The 13,446-nt window shown below is 47.8% G+C and overlaps 1 protein-coding gene across 5 annotated transcripts in view; it reads left to right on the top strand.

Annotated features, from left to right (window-relative positions):
- Positions 1-13,446, top strand: part of Trpm8 (transient receptor potential cation channel, subfamily M, member 8) — an 82,119-nt gene that overhangs the window by 43,229 nt on the left and 25,444 nt on the right. For 3 of the 5 annotated variants that reach the window (NM_134252.4, XM_006529226.2, XM_006529225.2), the window contains 7 exons: positions 893-1,022; positions 1,387-1,532; positions 4,446-4,558; positions 5,168-5,384; positions 9,689-9,780; positions 10,622-10,763; positions 11,948-12,119. In NM_134252.4, coding sequence (NP_599013.1) covers positions 893-1,022; positions 1,387-1,532; positions 4,446-4,558; positions 5,168-5,384; positions 9,689-9,780; positions 10,622-10,763; positions 11,948-12,119 — 1,012 coding nt within the window. Of the gene's footprint in view, positions 1-821; positions 1,023-1,386; positions 1,533-4,445; positions 4,587-5,167; positions 5,385-9,688; positions 9,781-10,621; positions 10,764-11,947; positions 12,120-13,446 lie in introns of those variants that run through there. The other 2 variants (XM_006529229.1, XM_017319118.2) reach the window with 2 other exon arrangements.

The following is a 13,446-nucleotide window of genomic DNA, read 5'->3' on the forward strand; positions in this document are numbered from 1 at the left end:
AATGCATGGGGCCCAACGCATGCTGTGCTGTAGGAGTCTGGTCTAACCTATACTCCATATCCATATACCTGATTTAGAATTGGGGGCATCTGGTGCTCAGGACTATGGCTGTGTCCCTGTTTGCATGTACTTGGGGATGTACATAGGATGGGTGGTCCCCAGAAAGGAGTCACATAGGGGTCCTCCAGCGTACTCCTGCTCCCCAGGTGTCTGTGCATAACTTTCTCCCAAGTATAAGAAATATATTGAAATTTAATTTAAGACGATTTCTAAGCTGTTATCTCACTTGCACAAGGTCTTAGGTTTGATCCCTAGCACTGAATTATAAGATTAAGATAAAAATAATAATTTCTAGCTTTATTCTGTTATAGACCAGGAGGTGGGGGGGGGAGGTCCTGTAAAAATTCTGCTTTGAAATCTTTATTGAGAATTTTCTTGGTGGTTTACTATGTCACTATTTCTTTAAATGAATCTATGGATACCTGTGCTTCTGTCTCCACTTCAGCCCTTGGCTGCTGGATTCACACAGCCTTAGTTAGATGTCTCAGGCCTTCCGGTGTTCTCATTCTCTTTATCCCTGTATCCTGGATGCTACTGTGTGATAATATTGAGATAGTGGGTCAGCCAGGCCTCCTGCTGTTAGAAGCTTAATACTTTGTAATATTTATCCAAGTATTTTCTTTTTATATGCTGATTCTACATACAAGACCATTGAATGGTTAGTTTATTGAAGTCCGAGTCTGCTCCAAGCTCATTACAGACTTGACTGAATCACCATGGATGGTAGACTTTGCCATCTCCTGCTTGTCTACACTTTTCAGAAGTTAACGTTGATGTTAGCACCTCAACAGATTACGAATTAACCAACATCTTCCCACCCTGCCCCCCAAAGACCAAAGGCTGTACTCTGGCAGCCTTGGGGGCCAGCAAGCTTCTGAAGACCCTGGCCAAAGTTAAGAATGATATCAACGCTGCTGGGGAATCGGAGGAACTGGCCAATGAATATGAGACCCGAGCAGTGGGTGAGCGCACTGTAGTGTATGCCAATCTATCGCACCTAGAAGGCTTGCGGTGGGGGAGGGTAGAAGGAGCTGTTTTAGATAAGGAGAGGTAGAGAGAGGATCAGAGAGGGAAGGGGCCGTGCCAGGTGTTGAAGGCAGATGAATTCCATAAGCATTTATCAACACCCTCTGCATTAAAGGGCCCCACTGACTATGTGTGTCTAAAGAAACACCCATGTAGTGAGGCTTATATTTGGACAGCTTTCTCTATGCTTCTGTCTGCCTGGATCCTCGTGCCCAATCTGTTCAGTTTTTGACTGGGGCTAGGCAGGCCACATCTCATGTCTGCCAGCTGAGCCCAGCTCTCCCTACCCTGATGATACAGAGTTGTTCACCGAGTGTTACAGCAATGATGAAGACTTGGCAGAACAGCTACTGGTCTACTCCTGCGAAGCCTGGGGTGGGAGCAACTGTCTGGAGCTGGCAGTGGAGGCTACAGATCAGCATTTCATCGCTCAGCCTGGGGTCCAGGTAAGAAAAAGCCAGGACCTGAAAAATGTACCCAGGAATGGGCTATCAGTAGCATTAAGAAAATGACATTAAAAGTCCGCATTTCCCAACCCGTGTAAAAAACATTGAGGGAGTACCTGGGTGAAAGTGTGAAAGACGGTGACACATTAAGCTTTTGTGAAAAGTCTTACCTTAAGAGATGGCAAAGGAATGCATCAGTTAGCTTTCCATGACTGTAGTAAAATGCCTGAGGTGGTCAACATAAAAAGAGGAAAGGTTTATTTTGACAAACAGTGTTTGGAGTTTTAGTTTATGGTAGGTTGTGCTCATTGCTTCTGGGTTCATGATGAAGCAGACATTACGGCCAGAGCATGGTAGAGGTAGACATTTACCTCATGACAGCCAGGAAGCAAATGATGAGAAAGAGGAGGACCCAAAGTCCCTTCAATGATGTTACCCTCAATGGTCTAAAATCTTTCCCCTAGACTTCAACATCTTAAAGACTGCACTACCTTCCAAAGTGTCATACTGGAAACTATGTCTTTCGGGTATGGACCTTCGAAAAATATTTAAGACACAAACCACAGTGTGATGCCTAGCTTTAATTGTAAACTTAATAGATTATAGAATCACCTAGGAAGAGTCTCAGGGAAGGGTTGCCTAGTTCAGTGTCTGTGGGCAGTTTAACTGCCTTGTGGTTGCCTTGATCAGCTTCGTTGGTGTGGGAAGAAGACTCAGCCTACTATGGGTGGCACTATTTCCTAGATTTGGACCCTGGACTGTATAAGAGTAGAGAAAGCTAGCTGAACACAAAGCATGGAATCACTTCTCTGCTTTTGATTGAGGATATGACATGACTCGCTGCCTCAAGTTCCTGCCTTGATTTCCCCGCTGTGATGGACCATAAGGTGGAGCTGAGAGATAAGATAACCCTCATCTCCCCAAAGATGCTTTTTGTCAGGATATTTTATCACAGTGACAGAAATGAAACCAAGACACATGGCAAGGAGAAAGAATTGTTCGGTCTTCCACAAAGCAAATAGTACATTATAATGCTGGGTATCCTGCCTGGGTCTTAGTCTACTGAAGTAGATGTGAGATGATGAACCTCAGTTTCTCATCTGTGAAGTGGGCATAGTTGTCTATACTAGTTCTCTTTCTGTTTATATTAGTTATCTTAAGTTACCTGACAGAGGCAACATAAGGGAAGATAGATGTAGTTGGGCTCACAGTGTTAGCCCAACATGGTAGAGTTCATGGTGGTTACATTTCTCACTCCTGGTGGATGATGAGAAAGCAGAAAATGGGACTAGAAACTGGGTTAGGCTATTACTTTAAGGGGCTCACCCTCAGTGTGCCCACCTCCACTGTCTAGACTGGAGAATCTCCCCAAAACAGCACCACCAGTTAGGGATGAGGTGTTCACACCCAGGAGCCTGTTCAAGCAGAAATAACAGGGGTTGTCAGAGAGTTGCCATGGCGATGCCATGACATTCTATAAGAAAGGGGAGGTCAGCAGAGTCAGCTGCTTCCACCACAGCCATTATGAGTGATGGAGAAATCTTGAGATGGGTGAAGCTCTTCCTGAGGCAAGTTTAGCAAGCAGCAGCGTATAACCATGTTCACAGTTGCACTGGGATGTTTGTCTAACCAGGTAGCGATGCAGACGAGCCATGCCGGTTATGTGTTTTATCTGCACCGTGTGTGTGGAAATGGGCATCATTCATTTTATATCGAGGACTCCGTGTTCAGAGACGTGCTAGAATATTTTCCATGCTTGCTTGCTAGGAAGTTGGAGCACTGGGATTTAATCCTCCATGGATTGCCTCCTGCTTCAAACTTTGTACTCGGTGGCCAGTAAAGAGACCTCAGATGAGGAGGCGGTGCTGTAAGCAGTTTGCTCTAGAGCTGAGCTGGAGGTGATTAGTGGGCAGTGAGCTGTGGGAGGAAGGAGAAGACATGCTGTGATGAGAGGGGTGGTGTCCCTGGGAGTTCTTGGCAGCCTCCAGGTCCCCTGTAGAGTGTGCCCCAAGCCCCAGGGTCATCATGCTACTTACTGGGTGCTCTTTCCGGGGTCCAGCTTGCCCCTCCTTGGTCAAGCACGCACCTGTGGAGCATCCCCAAGAGGATATAGCAGGACGAGCACACAGGAGAAGCACGTGGCGCTTGCCATCTTTCTAATAGAAGAGGAGATGCAGGTCTGTGGGCATAGCACACCAGTCTCTCAGTCTCTTCATGGACCTCAGCTTTCCCTTACTCTGCCTTCTTCATGCCAACCCCACTTTGGCTGGTGTTTTCCCCAGCTGTGAGGTTTATTATTTTGTTTGTTTGCTTTGGTATAGTCATCTATCTTTTGGTAGCAATGTGATGTTTCACATCTCTGCCATCATGGAAACCCTTTTCTGCCCCCACCTTTTGGGGGCTGGTAAGGAGAGTCAGCAGTTGTCTTTGTGCACTCCATCTTGGTTTTACTTCGGCCCTTTTTCTTCTGACTTCCTTTTAGCTTCCAAATAAAAGCACCCCATCTGCCTCCAGCTAGGAGCCCTGGAGACTCAGCAGACTGCACTGGCCCTGTCTTTAAACTTAGTGTCCCCAAAGAGGAGGGGGCTTGAAACATGCTTGTTTAAACTAAGCTTACACAGATAAAAACTATAGTGGTTAAAAATTCATAGGTTTGGTGAATTTTCACTCACATAACCAGCTCTTTTAAAGCACATAGAACTGAACTTAGGGGAAAAAATACTTAAAAATCAAACAGAATTTTAAGTTGTTTCTTCATGCATTAAGATCCAGACAATATCTAAAAGATTGAAGACGTGGATGTGGGGGTTAGATATTTTGGGAGTGGGCAGGGCTGAGGAGAAGGGCCCTGTCCTGTCCCCCATGTACTTACATCAATAAAGACTTGTGTTCCCTGTCTCTGTTTCCTCCTAGAATTTCCTTTCTAAGCAATGGTATGGAGAGATTTCCCGAGACACGAAGAACTGGAAGATTATCCTGTGTCTATTCATCATCCCCTTAGTGGGCTGTGGCCTCGTATCATTTAGGTGTGGACTGGGGCATCTAATCTTGTGTGTGAGCATCTTTGAGTATTTTTGAGCATTTGTGTAAATGGAGTGTTCACTGTGGCATCTGTGTGCTCAGCCCAGCATCTTTCCTGGCTTTTCCTAGGTAGGGTTTCAAGCAGGTGGTACTGAGGTTGTCTTCAGTATATGAGGCTGAATTTGGATTCTCCGATCAGAAAAGGGGGAGGGGGGGCTGAGTGTTGGCTAGGTCAGCCTTGGGATCCAGTTTTGTCCTGTCTGTTCCTTGTCTATGGTAGGAAGCAAGCCATGGTTCCCCCCACCCCTCCTTTCTCACTCTTTCTGTGTCTCTCTCTGTGTGTGCATGTACAAGTGCATGTGTGAGTGTGTGAATACAAGTGTGAGTGACTGTGTGTGTGCACATGTATTAGTATGTGTGTCTGTGAGTACATATGTCTGTGTGAGTAGGCATGCATGTATGTGTAAGTATACAAGTATGTGTGTTTGTGATGTGTATTTGTGACCGTGTCAGTGTGTATAAATGTACCTGAGTATGTGAAAGAGTATATGTGTGTGCCAGTGTGTGCGAGTGAATGTGACTGGTGACACTCCCCTGCCTCTGACTCTGTCTAGGAAGAAACCCATTGACAAGCACAAGAAGCTGCTGTGGTACTATGTGGCCTTCTTCACGTCGCCCTTCGTGGTCTTCTCCTGGAACGTGGTCTTCTACATCGCCTTCCTCCTGCTGTTTGCCTATGTGCTGCTCATGGACTTCCACTCAGTGCCACACACCCCCGAGCTGATCCTCTACGCCCTGGTCTTCGTCCTCTTCTGTGATGAAGTGAGGCAGGTAGGCAAGTGCAGCGTCGCTCTTTCCAGGGAGATGTGGATACATGTCTGCTCATCCCAGACGGACATGATTCCACACAAGGCTGGTCTATGGAGCTGGTGAGTTTACTGGGGTAAATGTCAAGAGAGCATCTGCATCATCAAAAGCCCACCCAAACGACTCATGAAAGCTGCGTCACGGGAGCTCAAAGTCCAATCTGTGAGCAAATTTCTCCACTGAAGAAGCCTGTCCCCAGCAATGGTTGATCATCAGTTTCCTGGGATGTGCATATTTTAGGATCTTTGCTTCACCATTGAATCCAAACTCTACCCCAGCCCTCATAGAGCAGGTGCATCTTAGTTTGGGTTTTACTGCTGTGAACAGACACCATGACCAAGGCAACTTTTATAAATGACATCATTTAACGGGCTGGCTTACAGGTTTAGAGGTTCAGTCCATTATCGCCAAGGTGGGAAATGGCAGCAACTAGGCATGGTGCAGGAGGATCTGAGAGTTCTACGTCTTCATATGAAGGCTGCTAGTGGAAGGCTGACTCCCAAGCAGCTAGAGCAAGGGTATTAAAGCCCACACCCACCAGGCCACACCTACTCCAATAAGACCATACCTCCCAACAGTGCTACTCCCTGGGCCAAGCATTACAAACCATCACACTGAGGTAGCAGATGTTGAAGAAATGTTTGTTGTTGGTGAAGGAGGTGCTGTCCTGACTCATGGTGGAAAATGTCTCAGCAAGTCCTATCAGATTTATCTGTCACTCTCTTGTCTCTTCTGGACCCGAACCTTAAAATATACCCATTTAGCAAGTATTTGTTAGGTATACAACTCATGGAGTATTTACAGATTACAAAGTACAAGGCTCAGGGGTGGAAGAGATTTGAAGGGGAAACATACTGCCTTTGCCCTGACTAGTCTAAGAACACTGAGTTGGCTTATGTTGTCATGCCAACTCTCTCTGGTAGATTTTTATGTGCAGTCTCCAGGACTCCTGGATTGCGAGGGATTCTGGGGCCCTCTGTCAATTCTTAGTATGTCTTAATCAATTAATGATGTCTGCTATGGAAGTGAGGGCTGGGGGGGGGGGGTTGGGTACCTGTGCCCTATATGCCTGTCTTTATGATTAGTAGGTAAGTGGTGTGGAAGATGGTGGAACGTCAGCAGAGGTGGAGGAAGAAAACACACAGGATGGCCGGAGTACCAGTGTACTGACTATAGTTCTGGAAGGCAGAAGTCCAACGTGAAGTTGTGGGTTGGGTTGACCCCATAGAGTACTGTGAAGTGACTGTTCTGCTGTGCTGTCCCCTAGCTTCTGAAAGTTTACTGGCCATCTTTGTCACTCTGTGCCTGACGGATGTGACACTCTGACCCGCAGCCTCATGCCCATATGGTGCCCTCCCTATGTGCAGGTGTGTCCTAATTTCTCTGTTTCCTGGGGACAACAGTCATGTTGGATCAGGACTCCATCTCGACCTGTCAGCGCCATCTGCAGTGGCCTGATTTCCGAACAAGGTCACGTTCCCAAGCAGAGGGCTGAGGACTTAAGTGTAGAGATACAGCTCTTCCACATATGGCCTCTCTCCCTGTGGCCAGCCTTTACTTCCAAGTTTTCTTCTGGCTTGTGATGTGTCACTAGTAGAGTGGAGCTGGAATATTCTGTGTGTGATAATCAGAGCCAGGGGACTCTCGACATTCAGAGAACTGCTGGACCAGAGGGTCAATTGACTCACAGCCGATAGGGAATTAAGCCACGAGCATTGGATGGACAGGGGTAGAAGGGACAGGGGAGGAAAGAGGCAGGGAGAGGGAGGGAAAGCCCAGCAGGAGTTGCAAATACACGGTGTGCAGTAATCTGGTTTCTTTGGTCTTTCCCTGTCTGGGTGCATTTTCTACTGAAGAGACCCTTAAGAGATGCAGAAACCTGGATCAGGTTGTCTCCTCTTGTACTGACCCCATCAGGGAGTCTGCCGAGCTCCCTAGGTCCTGACACATGCTCTGGTGGTCCAGGGAGCAGCATCAAGCAGGGTGATTTGTTTTAGACGTTCATTTGCTGTGTGTATCAGGAGCCAGAGCTGCTATTGTCATGTTGTTGAGAATGTGTGTTCTTAATACAGGACAAGGAATGTGCTTGTAAGTCACCCCTGAGGGTCACCATGGTTATGGGACTACTGAGGCCAGAGATAAGGAGACATACAGAGGGATCCTGCCTTCACTTTCTTCTGAGCAGAGAGAAACCCAGGTGGCCTTTCTTGGAACAACAGTGAGGCCCTGTCTTTGAGAAATCTGTCACTAGAGGGCGCTATTTCCCTTTGTTTCTGCAAGTTCCTCACCTGGGTTGTTCAAGGAAAGGCTCTGCAGGCCTGTGCAGTCTTAATGGGCCAGACTCACTCATGGTTGTTAGGAGAAACCCCTAAACAGGACATTGTCTGTTTTAGATTGTGCCTGGGACTCAGATACCCATGCTCTCAGTGAGGAGGGACGTCCCTTGCCCAGAGCGGGGATGTTCACAGCTAATTTGACCTCGCCAGTCCCCAGTGCAGACACAGTTGTTAACCGACTCCTAGTGGAGCTAAGCAGGCACTGTGGATGTTTGTTTATAGTGTTGTAAGTTCCACCCTGCCTTCTCTGAAAGCTCCTTCAGTTCTGAGGCTGTCACAGTGCAAGAGATGGTGAACACATCCTGGTATTTCAGGAACACAGCTTAGAGCTGCACTCTCCCCCCTTAGACAAGAGGCGTCTCTTCATTAAAAACAAAACAAAACACCACCACCACCACCAACAACAACAACAACAACAACAAAAAAAACCCGAAATCTTTTCTCCCTGTAGTGGCATTCTTGTGGCCCAGGCCTCTTCTGTCTATTGGTTCTGTAATATGGCCAGGCTTCTGAAGTCACTGAGGCGAGACGAGGCTGGGCTGGGGTTGTACAGATCAGTGTGTACCAGCCTCCCAGCGGGAATGGGAAAGAGAACAGGTGGGCAGGGCCTGTGCCAGCCACTTCCGAAGCATGGAGTGGCAATGGGTTTTGCTGCCCTGGGGATCAGCACTGCCCAGATAAATGGATGCTCCTGTGTCCTCCCCAGGGTCCTAACCTTGCGCCTGTCTCCTCACAGTGGAACATGGTCTGGCCCGGGCTGCCCAGACCTGGGGGACTTCACTGTTCCACTGTGATCTGGCAGTGTTCCCCTCCTTTGGCAACTCAAGCTGTGCATCCTACATCCCAGATTGCAGGGTTTCAGTGGATCTGAGAAACTCACTATCCCCAGGATGGGCACCTAAGTTTAGGCTTTGGGGTCAGAGGCAGAGAAGGTCATAGGATATATGAGTCCCAAATAGACTTGGTGGGTGAGTTCATGGGAAGACAAGGACATGAACATGGGAATCAGAATCACACCTCAGTGAATCTTCTGTCCCCTATTTGAGCTGCCCCTGGAGTCTGGTCCTTAGGCTCCTAGTAGCCAGATTCTGAGCAAGTAGGCAAATGAAAAGATCAGACAGCTAGGTTGGCATTCTTAAAAAATCCAGTGTGTGGAGCCTGTCTTAGTTAGGGTTTCATTGTTGAGAACAGACATGATGACCAAGGCAACTCTAGTGAGGATAACATTTAATTGGGGCTGGCTTACAGGTTCAGAAGTTCAGTCCATTATCATCAAAGCAGGAGCATCCAGGCAGGCATGGTGCAGGAGGAACTGAGAGTTCTGAAGGCTGATAGGAGAAGACTGGCTTCCACGTGGTTAGGAGGAGGGTCTCATTGCCCACCGTCACAGTGACACACTTCCTCCAACAAGTCCATACTTCCTAATAGTGCCACTTCCTGGTCCAAGCATATTCAAACCACCACGGAGCCCAATTAATAATCTTTCTTCCCTGTAGACATCTTTTAAAAGATTTCACTAATCAAGTTGTTCTGTTGTGTGTGCCAGAAATAATGCACTTACTGTAAATACACAACTCTACGGCAACTCATGACAACTGGATGGTACTTTGTATTTGTGCAGGGCTCAGTCTACACCGCTGTCCGTGGTCACCGCGAGGTTCCATGTTTCTCCACACAGGTCACTTTCATTCCCTGAGGCTTCATTTTTGAAGGGTGGGAGAACACAACTCCTTTTCTTGGCTCTGATGGCTGCACATGCCTAAGGGAGCAGCTATCTTTCTGGTCCCCTTGGATCAGTGGGGTTCTGGTAGGGCTCCCTTGACACAAACAGTCTCAGAAGTGTCCTGGGAGAAACTGAGTGGACACTTACAAGTCTAGCAGAGACTGGTGTCCACGATGCCCATTGCTCTGTCTGTTCATCTTTTGCTGCAGTGGTACATGAACGGAGTGAATTATTTCACCGACCTATGGAACGTTATGGACACCCTGGGACTCTTCTACTTCATAGCGGGTATTGTATTCCGGTAAGTGGTTCTTGCCACCTTCCCAACTTCAGGTGTAAATCTGGGACACCTCAAGTCCATGGATAGGCCTGGATTGTCACTTCATCCCCCATCAGAGGTGATCATAAGAGCCCATTGACTCTGCCTTGTGGAGACACAACTTGGCCACCATAAGTTTCTCCTCACTCTGGGTTCTTGAAAATTTCCCTTTTTGTTTTTCAGACAGGTTTTGGAGGGGGGCATAATTACAATCCAAGGAGAGGTCACTGGGGATGTTTAGCATCTTCCAATGTTAGTTCATTTTGGCCCATTTAATTGAAGGTGCATGTGACCTTAGCCAGCATGCTGGCCCTGCAGTCACTCTTCCAGGTACCAGTGTATCTTGCAAACCTCAGAGCTAGAGTGTGTGAGAGTTCAGGTAAGTCTAAAACATCAAAGGCCCTAAAGTGAGGTAGGGAGGTGGCTCAGGCAGCAAAGTGCCTGTCACATCAGTGTGGGGACTGCGCTTACACCCATAGAACCCAGATAAAACAGGGGATGGCAGCACCCACCATTTCCTGAACCCAGGGCTGGGGGCAAGACAGTCAGGTGAGAGAGCTCACTGGCCGAATCAGTGAGCTCTGGGTTCAGTTCAGGACCCTGACTCAAAAATGAAGACAGAAAGCAATGGAGTTAGACACTCAATGTCTGCCGCCGGCTTCCACAATGTGCGTGCGTGCGTGTGTGTGTGTGTGTGTGTGTGTGTGTGTGTGTGTGTGTGTGTGTTTGAGTGTGTACACAGAATATACACACACACAATCATGCCACATTAAACTTGGAAATGTTGTCCCCTGTCCCACAAACTCTCCTTTTCTCTCCACAGGCTCCACTCTTCTAATAAAAGCTCGTTGTACTCTGGGCGCGTCATTTTCTGTCTGGATTACATTATATTCACGCTAAGGCTCATCCACATTTTCACCGTCAGCAGGAACTTGGGACCCAAGATTATAATGCTGCAGCGGATGGTGAGAGCCAGCAACCCTGGCAGGTGGCCTTCTCTTGCCATGCCTGCCATGCTCAGAGTCGGTCCACAGCATAGCTTGCACTTGCTTTTTTTTTTTTTTTTTGCTATATTTTTAACATAGGCCACTTTCAGGGGAGATTTTAGGGAAGAGGGTTCTTTTAAAGAACCAACGATGTCCACGCATCCTGCTACCAGCAAGTCTCTGGGTCTTCCTGAGAGTTAACACTTTGCTGCATGCTTCCATTTGAGCCTGAACAGCTTGCTCAGAACGAATGTAGGGAGGGGCTTTCATGCGTTTTTTTATGGATGGGGTTGTTCTAATTCAAGGAGGTGAATATGCTTCTCTAACAATAAATGGGGAGTCAAATGCCTAGAGATGACTAGACTCTGAGTGCCACACCCTGTACGTGAGAGAAAGACCACAGGCTTGTTTTACATACAGGCCAGGAAGAAATGGCAGGCAGGGGATATTGCTCCCCAGAGCTGGTTCTGTCTGGAAATCAGATGGGCCACTGGATGAGCTCATGTGGGCATCCCTTTCCAACCCTGAGGTTGAGTGTGTGGTTTCAATTCAAAGCATATCTGAGGCATCCAGTCACCATGACGTCAAGCTGTGCGTGCAAAACACAGCAGGAAAAAAAAAAAAGTAAATTGTCGGAGTCTTCCAAGGGATGCTTTTGTCTTCCTAAGAAGTAATTCTGCAGAAATAATTTGGGGGTTGAAAGACAGCAAGTACCACCAGGTGTGGCTGGAGAGAGTTCCTCCCAGACAGAGGCCCTCTGTGTCTTGAGCTGTGCCTCACTTGAAAGAAGCTGGATCTCAGCTGCTTGGAGACCAGCAAGCAAAGGTGCAGGAGGTTGGGTTTTATTATGGGGAACAGACATCTCCAAACCTCAAGCTGACGGTAATCTGTTTCTACATCAGTGGCTAGGAGTTGGGGAGGTTAGTCAGCATAGAGCCCTTGCCTGGTGTATGCAAGGCCCAGGTCTTAGCCCCAGCAATACAGTCAGTCAATCAGTCAATGTAAGAAAGATAAATTAAGTAAATGGCCAGGCAACTTGCTGGCTTACATTTTCTGGCTGCTGGAACTTCTCTCTGCCTGTCTTTGTGGCTGGTTGGGAAGGGTCAGACTTCGTAGCCAGCCACTGTGGCAGCGGTTCTAACTGTCCTGATCTCCCTCGGCAGCTGATCGACGTTTTCTTCTTCCTGTTCCTCTTTGCTGTGTGGATGGTGGCCTTTGGCGTGGCCAGACAGGGGATCCTAAGGCAAAATGAACAGCGCTGGAGATGGATCTTCCGCTCTGTCATCTATGAGCCCTACCTGGCCATGTTTGGCCAGGTTCCCAGTGACGTGGATAGTAAGCAGGGCTCTGCTCGGGTAGAGGTGGACCTGGGGTGACTGGGTTGACATTGTGACCCCATCCCTGATCCTTCTCTCTGTCTCTATCTCTGTTTCCCTTTCTCTCCCTCTCTGTTTCTAAATAATATCTTATTTTGTTCCCATTTTGATCTTTAAGTCTTTTGATTTTATTTATCAGTACTTTTTGAGACAAGACCTCTAGCCCAGGCTGGCCTCAATTTTCCTATAGAGTCAAGGATCACCTTCAATCTCTAATCCCCTTACCCCTGCTGAGATTACAGGCATGCACCACCACCATGCCTGGTTAATGTGGCATTGAGGGTTGAACCCAGGACTTCCTGCACATTAGGCAAGCAGCCTACCAACTGAGCCACATCCCAAGTTTTGTAAGACATGACAATTCTAAGTTACAGCTATGCTACCAGTTAGAGTGGGACAGTCCTTGCTGGTTCACACTGGAGTGTTGTGAGCTGTAGTTCCCTGTAGACCACAGTGTCCAGGCTCCCATTTATTACTAAAGAGCATGTGGAGATTGACATTAGAACCTTTGGTTGAAGCTTCCGTCATTAGCCCACTGCCCAGCAGACCGTGAAGAGACCAATGGTGCCATGGTGACTCTGTTGTACCCTCACTCAGGCTGTAAAGGTCAGGTATGGAGCACACGCAAATTTGTGTTTTGGGTGGACTGTGCAGAGGGACTTCAGGATGCTGACAGTAGTCCTGACTTCTCATCTCCCATCCTGCCAGAATAAACTATACTGACAGACAGTTTTCTTGAGCCAAGGCTGGGCTTGGCAGGTGGCATTCACTCTCTGTGATTTTCCCTCCATCAGCATCTGCTCCTCAGATGAAGGCTCTTCTAACTCTTACAAACAGGTCCAGGTCTTTTCCACGCAGGGTAGAATGGTCCTTGGGACCTTCTAGTTGGCATTGTGATGCAGTTTATTTGAGGATAGCTCTTTACACTGGTGGGTGGAGTCCCATGAAGGAGCAGCACTTGAGAGGGAGGGGCCAGGGCAGGCAGGTGTGGTACACATATCATCTGAGTTCTTTCACATACTACCTGGCACATCACAGTCTTCCTGTAGAGTGTGTTCCTGCTGTTGGCACTAAGAACCGTTGGGGGGGGGGAGGATCTGGCTGGGTGCCTCTCTTCAGAGCCAGAGACCTTGTCTGTGGCTTTCTCTAAACTCGTAGAGATCCATATTGGCTAGTTTAAGTAACAGGATGTCACCTCCCTTGTAGACCTGGGCTTCCTGCAAGGGCAGTGCTGGGTTCTTCCCACCAAGGCCACAGTGATCAGAACCCTTTTGTGACCCTCAACC

Source organism: Mus musculus, chromosome 1 (genome assembly GCF_000001635.26).
Source record: "Mus musculus strain C57BL/6J chromosome 1, GRCm38.p6 C57BL/6J".
NCBI classification, from domain to species: domain Eukaryota; kingdom Metazoa; phylum Chordata; class Mammalia; order Rodentia; family Muridae; genus Mus; species Mus musculus.